Consider the following 22,494-nt stretch of genomic DNA (forward strand, 5'->3'; position numbering starts at 1 on the left):
CAAACTTCATTTAATCTTTACATTTGCCTGTGTGACAACTACTTGAGTTGTCTCAGTTTTTTAGAAGAGGAAATCAAAATCTGATGTCATTTAAATTGAGGAGCCCCAGATTTTTGTCAGAGTGGAGCCTTCTGCTGCTCCCAGGCCCTCCTCTTCATCAGCTCTGAGCACTGGCCCTCAGCTGCACTGAGCACGTGGTGCTTCCCTCATCCTAATCCTGCCTCTAGTGTCTGTCCTCCCTGCTCCCTGGAGGGCGGTCACCATCCCTGCCTTACTTTCCTAACAATCCACATTGCCAAGCACATTGTTACACATATATGCAGTGAGTACACTTTTGGTGACAGAAGGAAGAGAATGGTATGAATTAGCCCTTGGTGTTAACATTTATGCCACTCTTATCCGTAGACTATGTCTGAAAACATGAGCTATGACTCCTGTAAAGTCATGTAGAGGAATTCAAATCTAATGTCTTAACCCCTTAAAGGAGAAATGGAGAGAGGCGAGGCTAGTTGTATTTTGGTGCATTGCAAAGCGTGAAAATAGAGTAAAATATCAAATCTCTAAGTACTCTTATTAGAATTCAAAAAGAGATAGATTGAGACTCAGGTTTTTATTACAACCTTGGGTCTCATTTAGATGAATACATCCATTGGATTGATACTCTTTCATGTTCCAGGAGTGTAATTTCCAGTGTAATAAAGGAATTGAAGTTGCGACATTCTATGTTGCCCATAAATGGAAGACAAATTGCAAAAACGTGGAAACAACAGTGGGATAAGTAGAGAAATGACATTCCTGGCCTATTTAAGAATCTCATTTGCAGGCAGGTAGTCAGAGCAGCTGGATACAGGCTCCCACAGCCAGACACCTGCATCACCAGGCTTACCGGGGCCTGCCACCCTCCTCACTGAGGACACCCAGGATGATGTTCTCCAGCCCTGTCTGCACCCTTAGCTGTGACCAGCCCCAAACCATGGCCGGCCAAAGCAGGAGACCTTCACAGTTCTACACCTAAGGGGGAGAATCTTCCTTGTTTTCCTGCCTGAAGGACAAGAATGTTTTCAGGTTCCCTTAGGACAAGCTGGATGACAGTTGGTTCCAAAATGCTCAGGCTGCCTCATTCTTTATGAAATGATCCAGCAGATCTTCAGTCTCTTCCGCCCAAAGAGCTGAAATTCCTATTAGGCTTGATCGCCACTGGGAAGATCTAGAGACCAGTTTGGTGCAGGAGATGGAGAGGAAAAGACTCTGTTAGGCAATGAGGACTCCAGCCAGATTTTGAAGTACTCCTTCCAAAGGACCAGGCTTGATCTGAAAAGAAAGTCCACAGCTGCTGTGACCGGGACACTATCAGACTGGAAGCTGTGAAAGTCAGTGTGTGCTTTCCTCGTATGTTCAACCTCAGAGAGCACCCAGGAGTGGCAAAGGAGATTTGGACCCAGTCTTCCACAATGGGATCTTATCTACTTATAGGTAGCCTCAAGCATGTCAATATTCACTGAGTTCAGAACTTTTTCTTTGCTTCAGTTGTTAACTGCATTGAGTCATCTCAGCAGATTGTTTTACAATAGTAAGAGGAAAGTATAGTTTTGAGTTTTTATTTGTAATAATTAGAATTTATTTCTCTATGGTATTTTTTTACTTACAAAATTTATTCTTCATATTATTATGTGGTCCTTTGTGTCTTGTTCTGCTTTGCTTTTGGGTGCAAATGGTGTATTTTATTTTACTTTTAAATTTATTTTATTGAAGTATAGTTGATTTACAGTGTTGTGTTAATTTCTACTGAACAGCAACCTGATTCTGTTATAAATATATATACATACTTTTTCTTATTCTTTTCCATTATGGTTTATCACAGGATATGGAATGTAGTTCCCTGTGCTACACAGTAGGACCTGTTGTTTATCCATTCTCTATATAATAGTTTGCATCCACTAATCCCAAACTGCCAATCCAACCCTCCCCCTCGGCAACCACAAGTCTGTCTCTATGTCTTTGAGTCTGTTTCTGTTTTGTAGATAAGTTCATTTGTGTCATATTTTAGATTCTACATATAAGTGATACCATTATGGTGTTTGTCTTTCTCTTTCTGACTTACTTGACTGAGTATGATAATCTCTACTTCCATCAGTGTTGCTGCAAATGGCATTATTTCATAGTTTTTCGTGGCTGAGTAGTATTTAAATGGTGTGTTTTATTTTTCAATTTTTTAAAATTAATTTTTATTGGAGTATGGTTGCTTTACAATGTTGTGTTAGTTTCTACGGTACAGCAAAGTGAATCAGCTATACATATACTTATAGCCCCTCTTTTTTGGATTTCCTTCCCATTTTAGGTTACCACAGAGCATCCAGTAGAGTTCCCTGTGCTATACAGTAGGTTCTCATTAGTTATCTATTTTATACATAGTATCAATAGTGTATATGTGTCAATCCCAACTCCCAATTCCTCCTACCTCCCCTCCCCCCTTGGTATCCATACATTTTCTCTGCATCTGTGTCTCTACTTCTGCTTTGCAAATAAGATCATCTTTACCACAAATGGTGTGTTTTAAATGTTAGGTCTTCTCATACTCTTAAAGAGATAGGAAGTGTCCTTAAACCTTTAATCTGCCTTAAAATCCAAAAGGAATGTAAATAGTTTTGTTTGTTTCATTGATTTTGAAAATATTTTGAAGTATCTCTGCTCCCAGTAATTTTCTTGTGTTTGTGAATATATTGGTCAATAAAAGAAATATATTACTTTCTTAGTGGAGCATTCTGTCAGAGAAGACAGGCATTAAACAGTAAGAAATTAGGTAGGAACCCTTTTCAGGGCTGTGAAGGAGACGCATAAGGCACTATGACAGGTTATAGCAGTGGAGATTCAATTAAAGGAATGCTAATACGGTGACAGGGAGAAAATAGGATACTGGGAGCATGTGGGATTGCATGGGTCAAGGAAAGCTTCCAGAGGAAGCAGTTGGTGAGCCGGCATCTCAAGGGTCTGTAGGAGTTAGCCAGGTAATTAACTAATGGTCAATTTTGGACATATTATGTGGAAATATTCTAGGGTAGCAGGTACATATAAGTGCTTGGAGAGGAACAAGTGTTTGGAGATGTGACCCTGGGGAAAGACATGCATATGGAGGTCACAATCATAGAGAGGACATTTGGAACTATTTGGGAGGTTGAGAGTGTATGTGCAGAGAGGATGAAGTGTGGGACTAGCACGGAATTTTGAGGAACACCAATTCCCTAAGATGAGAGGGAGCAGTCAACAAAGGAAGGAGAGGAGGAGGGGCAGAAAAGCAGAGGGTGGTGGTGACACGGAGACCAGATGAGCGTCAGACCTTAAGATGGAGGGCGTGGTAACAAGTGTCCAATGCTTCTGAGATGTCAGCTGAGGCTGCCTGACAGTGATCTCTGATCTCAGTAACATGTAGCTTATTATAAATCTTGGCTGAGCAGGAGAACAGGGAGAACAGGGAGGCTGAAGCCAAATTATTATAACAACTGGAAAAATGAGGTGCATGTGAAGTTAGGGACGGATATTGCAGAGAATGCTCAAGATGTTTGGATGTGAACAGAATGACAGAAGGAAGATAATAACCTACAGGTGGTTATTAAGAAATGGGCATATTTAGGATGAAGAAGATGAAAATTAAGCATATTAATATTGATCAAAACTAGACAGTAAAAAGGAAAATGTTGATGCAGCAGAGAGAGGAGGTAACTGATAAAGCATAAGCATCTTATTGTACTAAGGCCTTCTCTGCTTTGCATCAAGGGAATCTCTCCCAAAAGCTAAACCTTCTGGAATTCTCCCTCTGTTTGCTCTCACAGAGGTTTTTCACCCTGGTTCAGTGAACCGTGGTGAGGCTTGGGATGAGTAAGAGGTACTTTCTTTTTTCTTTTATAAAGTGATATGTGGTCTAAATGTGAGAATGGAAGTGGGAATGGAGATAGGCTAAATGTCCATCTCTCTTCTCAGGCCAATCAGTTCTATGCCAAGCATGATGGTGTTAAAAATCTGCTTAATGAAATATTTAAATAAATTTGAACACTTTTTAAAAAATATTATCTTCTGAATAATTTTTTAAAATACAGCTGTTTGATACAGGAAAAACAAAATTTTCCTTGTCATGTCAATAAGAGCGTTTGGATAATTGGTAGCTAGGATTTATTATTAACACCATGAATTAATAAACTCAGAGAAACATTTTGTTTGATACTTATGACAATCATATATTGATTAAATATTATATATGTCTAAACATTTATAATAATTTTAAACTTGTATAGAAATATATTGTACTACAGATCTTCAAACCAGTATATTACAAAGTATAAAATCAAAAAATGTTTAAACATTTAATGAATTTGGATTCACCAGTAAATCCTTTCTTTACTTATTAGCCCCTGTCTGATAGATATTACACATCCACTTTTGGATTCAATTATATATCGGTTTACTAAGAAACCAGGCAAAATGACTTCCTGCCTTAATATTTGTCCCTGAGCAGATTAAATTTTAAAAATATCTTTTTCCTGGCATATTCAAAGATAATAGGAAAATAAAAGAAAAATAATTCAGAACCTGGAAACAAGTAGGTTCTCTTCTTCATTAACATGTTGACAGGAAAACTCAGGAATTAAAGAAAAAATATTTTGATTCTCAAGATACTGAAGTTCACTGACTTTCACTGGTACTTGAAGTTAAGCAAATTGGCTAACTTCACTGCCCCCTTTCTGACTGGTTACTAATGAAAGGAATGGTTGATGCAAATATTTAGACCAAGCCATGGTTAGGGAACAATTGGTTAAATGGTTTTAAAAAAATCCAAACTTTTTTCAAATAATAAATTACAGTAAAAATTATTTTAGATATTTATTTGGGATTATCCCTTGGGAGGAACCAGACAAAGCGTATTCTTTCTTGTAGCCTCATTTTACTTCTTGCTGTTTCCTTTCTCTCATCAATACTCCCTGTCAGGTATGATTTGAACTTGAACTATTTAGACACAATCTAACTAGTGTATTATATGAGCTAAATGACTGATGTCGTGCATCTTAGTTCAGGCTGCTCTAAAAAGGTACCAGAGACTGGGTGGCTTATAAATGGCAGAGTTTTATTTGTCAAAGTCTGTTGCCTGGAAGTCTGAGATCAGCATGCCAGCGCGGTTGAGTTCTGGTGAGAGCCCTCTTCTAGGTTGCATACTGCCAGCTTCTCTTTGTATCCTCACATGGTGGAGAGCAAAGAGAGGAAGCAAACTGTCTTGTGAGTCTCATGAAAGCATTAATCCCATTCATGAGGGTTCACCCTCATAACCTCATCTACTCCTAATAACCTCCTAAATATCCCACCTCGTAATACCATCACATTGAGGGGTAGGGTTTCCGTATATGAATTTTGGATACACACACACATTCAGTCTGTAAAGCGGAGATAAGAAGATCTGAAGGTATTGTGTTTATGGCAAGGAATCATTAGAATGTATTTCATCTTGACATTTACTTGAGGATAAAGAACACCTTCCTTGATGCTGCCCTTACTTTTAATGGCACATTAAAACCTGTACTGATTATTAATTAAATGTTACAATGCTACTGTGAACATGATTACCAAGGACCTGCCAGACAAATTCTACAGACTTTCAGTCTTTATCAAAAATGATGATGACAGCAACTACAAATTCCTTAGCCCTTATAGAGGACTCACTTAATCTTTCCAACATAGTTGAAACTGAGTTGTTAATATTCTAATATTCTCGTTTCCAAGAGTCACCTGCTAAGAGTTTATGTGTATAAAACAATCTAATAAGTAAATGGTAAGTCCAGGTTTCACAACCTAGTAGGTCATATTCCAAATTCCACCTCCCTATCCACACCTTAGACATCTGTGCAAACGGCATGTATTGAACCATAACTTATTTTCGGGAAAGCCCTATACTTTTCTCATAACATTGATATTCCTTTGTCGTCTCATACTTCGCTGTTACAAATTCTCTATATTTTCATAAGTTTATCGTCCACCTACAAATTTGTAGATGCGTTGACCAAATTACAAAGTATCCTGATTATTTTACATAATAAACAAAATGAAATTATCAACTGGTAATTATTTCTGATAGCCTTAAATGTGATCAACAAAATTAATAATTCTAATTATTTTAAAATAATCATATTTAGCACAGGGAACTCTACTCAATATTCTGTAATAACCTATATAAGAATCTGAAAAAGAATGAATATATGTACGTGTATAACTGAATCACTTTGCTCTACACCTGAAACACTATATTGTAAATCAACTATAATAAAAAAAAATTTTTAAATCATATTTAATTGTCCAAGGATGATTCATATAGATTGTTCAGTTAATTCTCACCATAAATTTATGAGCTGCGTGCTAGACAAGACCCTTGAGAGTTTTGACCCCTGCACCAGATTGGATTACAAACATTTCAAGGAGTCCTCTGTAGACAACACCAAAGCTCTAGTGGATTCAGGCAACAAATACTTAACGCTACCAACTTACATGGATATGGGAAATGATTGGAAGAATATAAGACGATGTATACTAACGGGTAAAATGTGAGGGATGGAGCAGAGCATCCCCACGGCCATGAGCAGCGAGATCAGGAGTCCAGAAATTCAGCGCTTCACCTGGACCACCGTGAAAGGGAGCTCAGGTCCTCCGCGAGGCAAAGCCCTCAAAGCTGCCTTCGCTAAGCCGCAGCGGCCGGGAGGGGGCGCCCGAACTCGCCCCAAAGGACCGACGGGCACCGCCCACCCAGCGGGACCCGCTTCCGGATCCAGCTCCGCGAACTCTGGCGCAGCGCCCGCGGGAAGAACCGGCGAGTTGCCGTCTGCAGGAGCCCCGGCCCCGGAAAGGCGCCGCCGGGGCCCAGGGAGCGCGTGGGGCCGCGAGAGCAGAGAGGAAACTTCCTTTTCGGGCCTGACTGCGGAGGGGAGCTTTGCCGCGGCTTCGCAGTCTTCATTTTCTGCGCCTGCCTCTGCGTCCATCCTTCCCTTCCTGGTAGGAGCTTTTAGCCAGACCGGTTGACGCCGGTGCCCATTTATGCAGGGATTGACGGCTCGAAATCAGAGCATGTCGTGGTATGTGTTCAGATTAACACACTTTTCTAGGGAGAAAGGAAATCGGGGAAAGGGTAAACGCATCTACATTCTGGAAGGGAAGCTACTAGATATTGGGACCCTCCAGTGGGAAGACTTGGGGACAAGGCTGAGACTTAAAGGAGCCTCGTGGGAAAGGGAAAATGTGAAATTAATTAACCTTTAATGTAAATGGTTAATTTCTCGTCCAATGTTTATGTTGTTGAAAAAATATTTTTAAATTTAAAAGTATTAAACTCACACCGTCTAAATATTTTATTTATGCCAAAAGAAGACTTTATTATAAGTTCCTGGCTTCAATGGAAGCAAAATCATCAGTAATATTTTCAGAATTACTTATTTGCTTATCTCATTTCAATTGAGAGAAGGACGTATTTGGCAATCTCTTATGACCCAGTAACGTCTTCAATAATTAATCTAAAGTTACAGAATCTTTTGGTCCTCTCATTTGTTTTACTTCGGGTTTTTTTGTTTGTTTCTCTTTTGTTTTTTGGCTGCATTGGGTCTTCTTGCTGTGCACAGGCTTTCTCTAGTTGCAGCGAGTGGGCTTCTCATTGCGGTGGCTTCTTTTGTTGGCAGAGCACGGCTAGGTGCACAGGCTTCAGTAATTGCAGCATGCGGGCTCAGTAGTTGCCACACACGGGCCCTAAATCTAGCAGGCTTCAGTAGTTGTGGTGCGTAGGCTCAGTATTGCGGCACGCAGGCTCTAGGGCTCACAGGCTTCAGTAGTTGTGGTGCATGCACGGACTTAGTTGTTCCGTGGCATGTGGGATCTTCCCGGACCAGAGATCAAACCCACGTTTCCTGCATTGGCAGGCGGATTCTTAACCACTGCACCACCAGGGAAGTCCCCTCTCATTTGTTTTAAGCAAGTGTCTTCTATTAAACATTCAGCTTTATTATAGTCACGGTTTTTCATTGTAGAATTTTATTAACTTCTTCAGAATGTCATCTCATATGGATACGTTACATAAAACTTTGTAATCTGTATCAAGATGCTTTTAATTTCAGCATAGTGTAGATTTAAACTTAATATAACATTTTCTACTAAATACATAACTTTTGTGCCAATGCACTGATTGCATTTTGTTTTGATGCCCACTAGAGATCCATAGATATTTTTAATCGAGTGTTTGGTACAGCCATGAGGATATTTCATTTGCGAGTAGAATTTAAAAATTTGTGTGTATGCTTTGTACAATGCTAAAAAAGATAACCCTATTTTAATTCACAGAGGTAGAATTTTTGCATAACAAGGTTATGAGCTGAGCAAGGCACAAATGTGCCATAATCATCTTTTGGGTGATCATGAAATAATGGTTTTTACACCTTGTGTACACCCGTCACAGTAACAACTATGATAACTATGTGTATATGTCTCTGATTATAAAATATCCTCAGTTATGATAACAGTTATGAGTTGTATTCTCATTAAATAGAGCATATAACATAAGATGGTACGTTCAATGGAGTATGGTATTCTCATTAACCCTATTTTAAAGCTGAGAAAAACTGTACAATAGGAAAAAGGAAACAGTTGCTCTAAATCATGCAGGAGGTTGAAGGAAGACTAAGGAGATGCCTGGCTAACAAATTTACTGGTCACCTGAGAAGACAAGAGTAACCCACAAGAGAAAATGGAGGAAAACTGTAGTTTTCAAACAGTTTTACTGGCACAACTATGTTAAGCTTATTACATTTATCACTTTTATTAACAACCCTGAGGACCAGTAATATCCCTAACATTGTGCAGGATACTGGGTGGGAATAAGAAGTGTAGAAGTGCTTCTACTCTGGGGAGTAAATCACAAGCATTTAAGTGACTCTCAGTTACAAGGCCTTGGGTGAGTATGTGCACAGGGAAGGGTGGGGAGAGGGGTTGAAAGTAAAGGGCAAGACCTTGATCTTGAAAAGTACAGGAGCATAGGAAATTATTAGAGTAATAAAAGCTGAAATGTCTTATATGAAATATAGAAACCATGGTAGGATTTTGGGGAGTCAATTTTAATTAATTAACTCTGGCTCATTACAGTAGGGTTTGTAACCCCATGTTCAAATCTCAGCCAAACCTCAGTCTATGGTGGTAAATAAATGATGTGCTGGGATTAGATGAGATGCTTTGACACGTTGCAAATAGTCAAATTTCAAGCTTCTAGCTTATATCTGCATATTGACGTTTGATTTATTATGTTTGATTTATAAAATGTGAGTGACGTGCATGTAAGTATCTTAATAGGCAAGGGAGACAGAGGAATGTAGGCTGGATTTAAAGGTAATATTTACAGAGATAAATAACCTGAAAAGGTGCAGGGAGGAGTTTTCACAATAATTAAAGACCTTCCTACTCTTTCTTAGGGTCACTTTCAGCCTTTAGCTTTTAGAATTAGCAGGCAAATTCTTCAGGGAAGTATCTTAAAGAACTGGTAGAATAGCAAGCATGTCAGAAAACACCAATAAATGTGTTAAAATACTTTTGTCAGAAAACACCTATAAATATGTTAAAATATTTTTAACACATCATGGGATAAAGTGAAAAGTCATCCACCTTCTTTTTCAAGAAAAATAAACTCCTGGTTCAAGGATTTTAAATGGGTTCAATACGAAAAGAAATTCAGATTAAAAAAACAACTATGGATGCATAACAAATAAAATATCAGTAAAATAAATAGGCATGTTAATGATTAATAAATCATATAAGTAGAATTTAATAATTCAAGGATGATTACAGCATAGCTATTAATATAATTCAGTAGATAGAAGAAGTCTTGTGTTCAGAATGCAGAGCTTTACCAAGTTCTTGGATGAAAAACCTCAGTGGTGTAAAACTTTGATTGCATTCAGACTGGTTGTGAGAGAGGAGCGGAGAATGATGTCATGTACTTTAACCTGAGAACGTGGAAATACAGAGTTGCCATTAACTGATTAGAGAACAATGAGAAAGGACGGGTTCTTGTTATTATTTTAGTTATTTATTTTTTAAGGAGAGTTAATTTTGAATAACATAAATGTGAGATGATTACTAGATACCAGCTGTCAAATAGGCAGTTGGGTATGTCATTCCAGAACTTAACTTTGGAAGACGTGAGTATCACGATTGTTTTTCAATCCCTGAAACTAGATTAGATCAGGACTTATTTCATGAGTTTAAACTGGAAAGAATTCTGGGCACAGAACACAGGAAAGGCACCAACGTTTGTGTCATGAATGAAACTCAGAATGGGCAGCCAGTGAGATGGGAGGAGCACAATGTGAGTGTGGCTTCTGGGATCCAGTTTAGGGCATGACAGACTATGTGTCTTCTACTTTTATAACACAAAGTTTGTATAAAAAATGAATAATGAATTTCTTTAAAGAGGTGAAAAGGTGACAATGCAAGAGCAGTAGGTGCATTGTGTATGGATAGGAAACTTATGGGGACTTCCCTGGTGGTGCAGTGGTTAAGAATCCGCCTGCCAGTGCAGGGGACACGGGTTCAAGCCCTGGTCTGGGAAGATCCCACACGCCACGGAGCAACTAAGCCCGTGCACCACAACTACTGAGCCTGCCCTCTAGAGCCCACGAGCCACAACTACCGAGCCCATGTGCCACAACTACCGAAGCCCGCACACCAGAGCCCGTGCTCTGCAACAAGAGAAGCCACTGCAAGGAGAAACCCGCGCACCGCAACGAAGAATAGCCCCTGCTCGCCACAACTAGAGAAGGCCCACGTGCAGCAACGGAGACCCAACGCAGCCAAAAATAAATAAATAAATGAATAAAATTTTTTTTTAAAAAAAGGAAATTCACGGAGGAAACTTGAATTTCCAGTGGGCACTGTCACCTATCTTAGTGTACTGGTCTTGAAGCTAAAGCCTCAGCTCCACAGCTATCCTTCTCAACTCTGCTCTGTGATGCTGGGGCTCCAGTTCTTTTGACTACATTTCTCCTTTGCCAGCAGATTTTTTTCTTCTAAAGTTCTTCCATACAAGTTGCAAGAGATGGACTAGAAGGCTGGAGGAAATTTTTCTGTTTTTCTGACTAGCCTGTGACTGATAACAGCGACCATCAATTAGGAAAAGGACAACTAATGGTTGCTACTAGATGCTATCTGTCACCTATCAGGTTGGCAAAAACTAAAAAGAATGATAAGATTGTGTTTTGGATAATGTGTGGGAGCACATATAAACTTATATGCTCTTGAATACGGATCAACATAGCCATTTTATCGTGGAGAATTGGCGGTATGTATTTGCAATGTGTATGTATTTTGACCAATATAGTTGACTGATGGCACCTTCTTCAGAGAAAGACTCTTACTTGGGTATAAGACACCTGCATGACACTTGTAGAAGTCTCTCCTCTGAAAGCACTAAATCCTGGGAAGGACCGGCTCTAGGATGTGACATTGCCAGCAGTTATGGACCTGGGACTTTATGGAAAAGAGACTAAGATTAAACCTGGGAGAGCCCAGGATTGGAGAGCAAAACTTTACATTTCATAACTCCTGCTTTTTTCTTCCTGCCTCTGCATTGCTGCTGAAAGACCAAAAACCAAAACCAGTTCAGAAGCTATTTTTTATCTTTCTCATACTAAAAAAGCAACAAACAGTATTAATGAAAAATGCATGTGACTATCTGCATTGATATGAGATCTCTGTTGTTTCCATTTTACTCACTTTTAAGGTAGATCAAAGTATCTTCTACTGATCGTTCTTTCTCAAAAAAGGTTTACTAATTCCCAGGAAATCTTTTAGAAGTATAATACACAGAAAATGCAAGTATTTTCAGCATACAGCACAAGGAAATTTCACACACTGAATACACTGTGAAACTAGCACCCAAGTTAAAAGTAATAGATTTTGCCCAGGACCTAGCATGTTTCTTATGTTGCCTTCCAGTTGCTACCTCAGAGCAGCTCTCCTTCTCCTCCCCGATGGTAGCCACTCTGTGACTCTAACAGTCCTGATTATTTCTGACAGACACACTTTTATGCCTCTTGTGTATATTTACTCATTGAATCCGAGAATAATCCTATGAAAAAATATTACTATTGTCCCCATATTAAAGATGAGAAAACTAGGGAGCTTAGTGTTTGTGTTATTTGTCAAGGTCACACTGCTATTAATAGCAGAGCTGGGATCCAGTGCCATGAACCCTGGCTCCTTCTCACAGAGGTTTTGAAAATCCTAGAACTCTCCTTTCACTTGTGCTCTCTTCCTGTGGCTTTCACTCTAACAGAAACCTTGAAGCTGGAAACCTGCACAGAACCAGAGCAGCTGTGTAGCTAGTCAGTGATTTGGAGGGACTGAAAGTATGTATAAGGGATGAATGGTTCAGTAAAGCAGGACCGGGGAGAAGGTGAGAGGAAGGTGCCAGGATTGGCCAGTCAACACCATACGTCACCAGCTTCCCTCGTGGAGATGACTCCTTCCCACAGGTATTTGCACTGACCACTCTTTCCTGGTGGTATAAATCAGTTACACCTATGACATCAGGACTAACCATTCTCCATAATTTCCAGGACTTCCCTCAATTCCATGGAATTCCACCTTTTGACAAGCATTTCCTGATAGTGGTAGGACTGTTTCAAAGGACAAAATGGACAAATACTATTCGGAGATAGATTCATATAGAAAAAATAAGGATTTGGTTTTCAGAATAAAAAAAAAACTCATGTTTTCTTTCATAAGAATTGAAAAAAATAAAACAAAATGCAAATTTAGTAAAATAGGTGAATATATTTTCTAAATTTTAATACAGTGTACACATAAAAATATCTTTTACATTAAAATATAAATAAGATACAAGAATAAATATATAAATATAAGTAAGTAAACAATAAATAACATCAGGGCAGTCATCTCTTAAGGACTGATGCCCTTAGGGCTTAATAATTTTAACATATAGTTGTGTATTATTGCTGACAGAGTATCAGCTGAATTAATACAATAAATTCTGTGATTAAAGTTGAAATAAGAGCCTTCTGAAATGACCAAACACGTATGTGCAAGGGTGATATGGCATCTTAGCCAATGAGAAACATTTCAAGGTGACCCCAGGTCTCCATCCATAATTCTTATCCTTTCTTGCAAGTTGGTTGATGAATACAAGGATCTCATGATTTCCACTCTGACAATTTCCCAGGCACAGTCACTGTATTTCTTCTCTTTCAGGTAGAGATGGATTCCCTGGAAGTACCTCTTCACGGCCAGTGTAGGGCCCATGACTCCCAGGGCAGTTTCTTCATCTTCCATCGCCTGCACCAAGCAGGCGTCCAGGTCCTCCAGCTGCTGATGGAGTCCAGTGCAGAGTTTGTCCAGGAGGGAGGTGTCCCAGGCGGCAGAGGAGCGCTCTGTGTGGAAGAGGCGGAAGACCTGCTGGAGCATCTCGTGGAGGACAGAGGTGGCCTGGGCCTTCGGGAGCTGGCTGCCATCCACCATGTCCTGGGGGAAACCGAAGTCTTTTCTGTCCTTCAGACAGAAGCGAGGGGAGATTCTCCGCATCTGGCCCAGAAGCATGAAGTTCTTCCTGCTAATCCTCACGTGGTTCTGAGACAGGTCGCAGCCCAGAGATCCACCAGGGCCATAGCTGAACATCACCAGGGCGGTCAGTAGAGAGAGCACGAAGGCCATGGGGCAAATGAGGCTGCTGCTGGCCTGGCTGAGACGGGCGTCTGTGGGAGCCTTGGGGGTAGGTTCTCTGGTGACATTCTTTCTAAGCAAGGCCATTAAATAGGGAACACAGTAATTTTCATTTTCTAAACATTTCTGTCACTTTTACTTCCTTTTTTGGGTTTCATTTATGTATTCTCAGTATCTAAGAAGATGTTATCAATCTAAACTATTAATTTTGCACTTTTCCCAATAACTTCTGATGTGCCCATCCAAATGGATATTTATTAATCAAATGAGAAATGTCTTTGTGTTAAAGTCAGAAATGCTACAGGTATGTAAGTACATTCTCTCTCTCCTTCTCATGCATAAATATTGCTTTTCTCTGTTCCAGGAACAAATTTTTAGCCATGACCTTAGTCGCCATTTTTACTGCCTTACTTTATATAGAAAGGCAGGCTTCCTCAGCCCTATGGTTTCCGTACTTTTTTAGGGATTTACTAGACCACCTCTGGCATTTAAGCTCTTTGAAGCCAAAGAGGGGTTTCACAGCAGAGGCTGATGATTATAAGTGAATGAGCTTTTTAATGTTTCTCTTCCTTCACATTCATACAGGTCCATGTAGTTATGTTTCAGGGGACCACAAGGTTAGTACTAGTACCCTTTCTTTCCACCATTTTCTTACTGGAGACCTAGTCCTCCACAGGCTGGGCCAATACTCCCACCGGGAATACTGGTTCTTTTCAGAGAATATGGGTGTTGAGGTCCTAATTCCAAGAAAATTGTATTTCCCCAGCAGCACCTCAGTCACAAGGGAGAGATCACATCTAGTCACACCCTCTCCTCTAGAGTGACAGAGTCCCCTTCCTAACCTGGACTCCCTGCCTGAGGGCAGGCTCACCACATCCTGAGAACTTTAAAATCTCCTTTCTATGGAGGGATTTGTTTATTGTTGGGAAAATAATTCATCTTCCAGGACCCTCACCCTTGCCCCTGGAGTGTTTTTGTGAAGGACCCTAGTCCTCAGTGGTGACCTCCTCTTCTCCTGACCCGTATCAGAAGTGTCAGCAGCCCTCAGATGCTAAGAGCAAAAGTGTGTTTTCTCTAAGGAGGTGGAGGAATTATCCAATTCTAATCATTTCACCCTGAGTAAACAAATAATTTTTATTTTACCAAATACAAATTTTATTATTCAACTCTTTTACTAAAACTAGTGAACACTTGTTACATTCAGAATTTCTGAGCTGGGGGCAGAGAATTCAACGATGGTGTTGTCTCTCATTAAAGCTTATGTCACAGAAACCAGTGAGGTTCAGTTGTTCATTCAGTCAGTTGATGCCAGTGGGCTTCTCCCTTCCTCTGTCTCTGTCTCCCTCTGAGAATGCAGGGCAGCGAGGCCCAGGATTAGGTCAGAGAGAAATCGCCTTCTTTCCTCTACTTGTGTGCGATTCTACATTTAAAGTTTTAAAGTTTTTTATAAATTATATTCACTTAGTGACTTATTGGGCAAAATTTGTCTTGCTGCTCCTCGTTAGTTCTAATTCATGGTGAGGTAAGAGCAATACAGGGAAGTAAAAAAGGCAGAGGGGCTGCGGTCTCTATCATTTTCAATGCTTTAAATTTTTTGTTTCTCATTGCTACTTTCTTAGAAAGTAAAATTCCACAATTATTTTGTGGGTGAAAAGGAAACTAATGTGAGGTGAAATTCACGAATGTGAAAGAAGGGAAGTGATTTTCCACAGACACAATGACATATTCTAAGTTAGCAAAATTTAATACAGCATTGTTGGGGCAGGATAAAAGCCAATATGAATAACAGAAAGTCTGGAAAATGGCTGCTTCTGCCAGAAACTCAAAGAAGACCGAGTCCTGGGTTAACGGACTGCCTTCAGCTTTGCAAGACCAGGCACCTGATTTTTCTTTCATTTAATCGATATGTGATTATTTTTGAAGAAAGAGGGAAGAAGTCACACCGATCAGCTCACAAGCAACTGGCAACCAGAACCCAATGGCTAGAACACTAACCCTCTGTGGCAGGATCGTGGAGATCAGCCTTGCTGAGCATCTGTCTAGTTGATGAATCCATTCAGGTAATATGAAGAGTGCTTTGAGAACACTAGAATTAAAAGGAAGGGAATTAGATGATGCCAAATGATACTGATCTTAATCTGGATAGTAATCGTCATATAAAAGTAGCAACTGGGGACTTCCCTGATGGTCCAGTGGGTAAGACTCCGAGCTTCCAATGCAGGGGGCCCGGGTTCAATCCCTGATTGGGGAAGTAGATCCCACATGCATGCCACAACTAAGAGTCCACATACCACAACTAAAGATCCTGCATGCCTCAAAAGAGATCCCGCATGTTGCAACTAAGACCTGGTGCAGCCAAAATAAATAAATATTAAGAAAAAAAAAGGGAGAAACAGAGTCTTTGCTGAGAGATGTAGGGAATATGTTGAAAAAAAAAAAGTAACAACCGAATTTTATTGCTTGCTTATAAGGAACTAGCCACTTTCTAAGTTCTGTTAACTTGGTCCTCTCAGTAACCCTATTTCGATCACACTCACTTACACAGCTGGAGACAAATATCAATCTGGACGGATGAACTATTCCAAACGTACCATAGATACAAGGGCAAACCTTAGTGAGGGGCTTTTCTGTGATTTGTCTGAAAGAGCCCAGTAAAGAAAGTGAAGGGTGGAAAAGAACATGATATTTAAGAACCAACTAAATCATCAGAGGGAAAATAGCGAGATGACAAAGGACCCTTAATTCCACTTCAGATGCCAAAGGATTGCTGTCGCTTGTTTTGGAGGGCTACACAGGGTGTGGTCTGTCAACCGAGCTGACTTTAAGTTCTAAGCAAAAATAGGCAAAATCCTTATTGAACAGTTAGAAAGGAGTGGATTTTTCTGCCAATTGAAGGAACAAGTCTAAGATTTTATGAGTTATTTCTTCAACGAAATACAGTAAATAGCTTTATTAATCCAAGAACAGCAGACTTCTGGAATCTATGTATTTTTAACTCTTGAGTTTTCTTGTGAGTTTAAGAACAAAGTAAAAGCACCTAACGATTTCTATCCATATGAGCTCTGACATTTCTTCTTCAGGATAACAACTAAAAAGTCACTCGCCATCCGGCTCTACAAGAATGAAGTCACTAGTCACTGTAGTCCCTGACCCCAGCGTGCCCTGTTAGGAGTTCAGGGTGGAGATGAAGAACGAGGCACGCTGTGCTCTGGGAAAACTGACAGAACAGGCCAGTAGGTCGTTAAATAATTTCCCAAGAAAATTTAATAAACGCAATTTCTTGCATGTTCTCCGTATGTAAAAAGCCCTAAAATCATTAACAGAGACATCTGTTCCTCATAACTAGCAGCAAACTTCTACCAAGTTGTGTCCTTGATTGCATGTACCTCCCTCACCAAAATCACCAGTATATACTGACGTCCCCCTTATGTCCTTGGGGCAGTTCGTCAGAGCTGAAAGGCTGTCCTCCAGGCTATAGTCCTCAGTAAGTCCTCCCAAAAAAATGAACTCTCAGCTCTCATGTTGTGGTTTGTTTTCAGTCGACAGGGACCTCACTGATTTCCCAGGAGACCTCCTCAGGTCAGCCTGTTCTCATTCTCAATGAAGACACCTCCATTTCTCACCTACAGTCCAGGCTGGACATCCGTTTGTCTACTGATAGAGTCCAGGGAAGGATCTCTACTCTATTGTTCCAACTATTGGTTAAGATATGGGTATGACCAAGACAGAAGCGCATATGCGCTTCTTAGACAGAAGCAGTGAAGGTTTTTAATGGGCTCCTTAGCAGGGAGAGTCTGGCTTGAACTCCAGAGTCACCCTCATGGCCTTGTATAGTTGTCTTTATTTAAATTTCTAGCCTCAGCCCATTAAAACATCATAATACTGAAGAATTGAAATAAAAATATTTTAAAAATCATTTGTTAATAAAATGATATTTTTAGCAGTAATATAGGAATGGTTTCTGCTTGTTTTAGGACCCTAATCCTTAGGAAGTTTCCCAAACCTCTAAATGTCCTTCTGACTTTAGAAGTACCTACTCAGTGCTGTATGCACCAACTGGAAAGAACAGAAAGATGATCCATCAGTGTCCTCTTTCCAAAGTGCCTAAATTAAATAAATGAATTTCCACTTAGCTCTTTGTTGCTTTTAGAAATTGTGACCTTCCAGTGTGCATGTAACTGATACCTGCCCTGCTGGAAAGGCTCTACCCCAGTTGTTGCTAAATATATTAAAATCCCTGCCTGTGTCCCTTCTATTCAAGCATATTTTGTTTTGTTTGTCTTTCAAAGGGGCAAAGACATCATGATGGAATGTAAGAAATTCCTTGGATTGCATTGTCCCCAGGAATATCCTTCCCTGCTCTGTGATTACTTGCTGGGTCCTAAGGACAAAACAAGTTTGCAGCTGGCACTGAGGTAACCCTCGTCCCTTCCAAGACTCCGCAGGCTGCTGTGGTATCAGTGCTGGGGACACTGCTAGTGGCCACGTCCTTGTGGGAGAACTCTGTGCTATTGCATGCACCTCAATCTTTTCTTCTCTGAAAAGGAACGTTCTGGAGAAACACTTGCCTCAGTGCATCTCATCTGTGTTCTTCCATGTCCTGAGGACCTGCCGCTGTTCCAGTGAACGCTTTAAACATCTCTGTTCTCCTTCCAAGTTCTCAAGCTGCTGCTGCCTTTCAACTCCATGTTTCCTGCGCTTTGGGCTTTTTGAGCAAATAAGAGTCCTGAACCAGGTGAGTTCCTCCTAGTGCAGTCAGCACGTGGAAGTGTGCAAATAGAGGCACAGGTGAGCTCCTGGATTCTCCACCACTGTTCAGTGTTGGGCAGGGTGCCATCTATTTACTGTGTTTCTCTGGGAGTCTGGACAGTCTGGACCTGCAGTGCTTGGCAGGCGGAGAGTGTGGAGTCATATGAGAGTTTCTGACAAACCTAGAACTTTCACTCAGCTTCTGCTTTCCATTGGTGGCTTTGTAGTCTTAAGGGGAAATTGACAGCCAGAAACCCTAATGGAGAAAGAAACAGCGGTATGAATGGGCAGTACAGCTGAATGCAGAGTGAATGGGGAAAGTACACTATGGATTTCTACACTGGGAGAAAGGAAATGATTATGGTATTTGAAAAATGAAAAAATGGGATCCAGGAAAGCAGAGATGAAGGAGAGTTATGCCATGTATCAGAATCAGCAGATAGATAAATAGAATTTTATATATATCGTATACCTTATACTATAATTCATAAGTATGTAGCATAGATATGTATTATTATATTATTATGCATAAAATTACATACAATTGATGAAACAGTTTTTCCCAGTTCTGTTTTTTAGGCTGTCAGTGTTTTGCAGTCAGTGACAGAGAGAGGGAGAGGAGAATTCATTATTCCCATTTAGATCTGTATGAAAAAATAAGAAGATAGGCACTACCTGTTAGCCTTCACTCAGTGGATGATATTCTGCTAAAGGCTCTTTAATGTTCCAGTTTGTCTAATACCACAACAACTCTAGGAATATTTTCATTTACTTTATATTTGAGGAAACTGAGGCTCAGGGAAGTTACGTGATTCTCCAGGATCACACACATGTCCTGGCAGAATCTACATTCAATGCAGAATCCTATCTCACATATAAATAATTATTTAAATTTCATCCTGTTTAATTCTCAAACCCTTGGTTTCCTTCTTCAGTGTTTCCTGAAGATCGTTGTTCCCTGGCTGACTCCTAACTGCACTCGCTACTCCATCTCTGTGTCCTTGGCAGCCTCTCCTTCTCTTTCTCAGTCTTAAAAGTTGAAGGTCCTCATAAGCTTTAGGTCCTCTTCTCATTCTACATCCTACTCATAAGTAATGACATCCTTACCATATCTTGATTTTCAAATATGCAACAAACACAAATTAATATCTCCATGATGTACGTTGTTGTAGATTCCAGATCTGCATATGCATCCACCAATGGGAAATCTGTCTTTAGATGTTTGTAGAGCACTTTATAGAATACATCTGCCTTCTTGAAAAGCCTCATTCCAGATGCTAGTGAGAGAATCCCGTTTCCTTTATCTCTCATTGTAACAGGAAACTTAATTGAAATAATTTTAGCATGATTACTGTTTTTATATCTCTTTCTTTTCCAAACAGAACTCTTTGGCATTTGCTTTTTTCACCTCTTTATTCGTGGAACTATTATATATCTGATATAGAAATATGAAGTTGTAAAATATAACCTACTGAAACAAGTGAATGATGAGTAGAATTCATCATACAGGACTTCCCTGGTGGCGCAGTGGTTAAGAATCTGCCTGCCAATACAGGGGACACGGGTTTGATCCCTGGTCCAGGAAGATCCCACATGCCATGGAGCAATTAAGCCCGTGTGCCACAGCTACTGAACCTGAGTTCTAGAGCCCACAAGGCACAAATAATGAGCCTGCGAGCCACAACTACTGAAGCCTGTGCACCCTAGAACCCGCGCACCGCAACTGCGGAGCCCACTCGCTGCAACTGCTGAAGCCTGTGTGCCGAGAGCCTGTGCTCCGCAACAAGAGAAGCCACTGCAATGAGAAGCCTGCGCACCACAACGAAGGGTAGCCCCCGCTCGCCGTAACTAGAGAAAGCCTGTGCATACCAATGAAGACCCAACACAGCAAAAAAAAAAAAAAAAAAAAATTCATCATCCATTTTTCACTATGCTTTGAGAATTTAAGCTATTTCTTTTCGTAAGAATAAACCAATGCAGGCTGTCATCTGGGGAAGATTTTCATAAATTAAACAAGAAAATAATTTGAAAAAAGATAAAGGTAAGCATATTTTATTATATTTGAATACATTATAAAGTTGAACGTGATATTATACAAGCAAAACTATTTTAAGTACCATACATAGTTTGACTGAGATAAAGTAGAAGAATAAAATAGGTGAATACATTAGAGCCTTTCGCACTTTAATCACTGTTATTTTGAACTCCTGGTCTGATAATTCCTAAATTTCTACTGTATCTGAGACTGTTTCTGATATTTGCCCTATCACTTCAAACTGTGTTTTTCACCTTTTAGTATGGTAAAGTTGAACGTGATGTACAGGATAAAAGGAACTGAGGTAAATTGACCATTAGATGAGTATTTACATTTATCTTGCTAAGAGGTTGGCTGTGTTTACTTCTAGTCCTGGACTCTGTTTCTACCGTCTTTATTTTCCATATCGGCCAAGCTGGCTTATCCTTCAGGATTGGTCTTCTTTTTTTTTTTTAATTAATTAATTTATTTCTTTATGTTTGGTTGCCTTGGGTCTTCGTTGCTGCGCATGGGCTTTCTTTAGTTGCGGCGAGCGGGGGCTACTCTTCTTTGCGGTGCGCGGGCTTCTCATTGCGGTGGCTTCTCTTGTTGCGGAGAACAGGCTCTAGGTGCACAGGCTTCAGTAATTGTGGCATGCAGGCTCTAGAGCACAGGCTCAGTAGTTGTGGCATACGGGCTTAGTTGCTCCGCAGCATGTGGGATCTTCCTGGACCAGGGCTTGAACCGTGTGCCCTGCATTGGCAGGCAGATTCTTAACCACTGCATCAGCAGGGCAGCCCAGGATTGGTTTTCTTGAAAATAGATTTATTAGACCTGTTTGGCAAATAACCACTATAGGAGACAGGTCTGCATCTTGTTCACCATTGTATCATTAGCACAGAGTTCATAACAGTTACTCCAAATAATTATTAACAGAGTATTGGATTTTCCATCAGACCTCCCATTAGAAGCTTCTGTTGACCTCACATCAGAACCTTATATTGAAGTAATTAGTAACCATCATTAGATGACTCAGTAGATTTCTACTGAGCCTCTTGGTTCATCATTCTCCATCTCACAATGAAGATGTAGGGTGGTGAAAATTTAGGGCCTAGGATGCTAGATAAAGTTAGCCTTCTTTGCTTTCCTGGTGTCAGAGTCTTTGTAATGTTATACATTCTTTTTCAGTTCATATTTTTCTTGGCAAGGGTTGTCTTGCTGCTACTGAATTACTTCCTGTTTCAACTTGAGGTTAGTTGCTTAATAGGAAAGTAAAAATGGAAACATAAACGGAAACATTATGATTTTCCATAATGTTCAATACATCACTAATTTCCTTCTCCATTCAACTTTCTTGGAAAGCGTCATTGCATTTGATGCACTGAAGTAAAGTGAAAACAGATACAAACCTGACTATGATGAGAGTGAAAGAAGTAAAGTGACTCCCCAGGTGAAACAATGACAGTGGGAGTTCTTCTCTTCTCTTGTCACTCTTCCACCTACTCCAGTATGGTTTCTGCTGATTAATCCCACCAAATCAGCTCTCAGTAAGGTCAGTGCCATCTGTTTCCCATGTAGTGGATGATTTCAATCTACAGAGCAGCTTACTGACAATCAATATAATGTTAATCAAAATGATGATAAATTATCCTTGTGAATAATTAAATATGTCATGTTTTAAAGTAAATAAAATATTAAATATGATTATGAGTTACAATACATCAAATCCATGAAATTTCTTCTGAGGCAAAAATGTTTCAGAAAGGTAAAACCATGCAGAGAATAAAATGAGCCACCTTCTACTCTAGGTCCCAGCCTTGCGTAGGACCTCCTTTCTCTCCTCCAATTCAGATGGCAAATATCTCAAACCTGTTTTCTATGTATATTGTCATTACCTTCTTTTACTCATCCTTCCACCTTCTCTTCACCTTCTGCTGATTAAGTCTACCAAACAAGCTGTCACTAAGTGGCCAATGCCATCTCTTTTCCCA

General features: G+C 40.0%; 1 protein-coding gene and 1 long non-coding RNA gene across 2 annotated transcripts in view; one reads left to right on the forward strand and one right to left on the reverse strand.

Moving 5' to 3' along the window:
• LOC137227896 (uncharacterized) overlaps positions 1–22,494 on the forward strand; it is an 85,358-nt gene that overhangs the window by 2,206 nt on the left and 60,658 nt on the right. The gene's annotated exons all lie outside the window — the stretch shown is intronic.
• On the reverse strand, positions 13,144–13,827 carry LOC137227889 (interferon omega-1-like). The gene has a single exon (XM_067744516.1). It carries the CDS (start codon positions 13,825–13,827, stop codon positions 13,144–13,146), a length of 684 nt encoding a protein of 227 aa, XP_067600617.1.

This window comes from Pseudorca crassidens, chromosome 7 (genome assembly GCF_039906515.1).
Source record: "Pseudorca crassidens isolate mPseCra1 chromosome 7, mPseCra1.hap1, whole genome shotgun sequence".
Lineage (NCBI taxonomy): Eukaryota > Metazoa > Chordata > Mammalia > Artiodactyla > Delphinidae > Pseudorca > Pseudorca crassidens.

Coding starts and splice junctions, on each gene's coding strand:
- LOC137227889 (XM_067744516.1), bottom strand. CDS start 13,827: ATGGCCTTGCTTAGAAAGAATGTCACCAGAGAACCTACCCCCAAGGCT.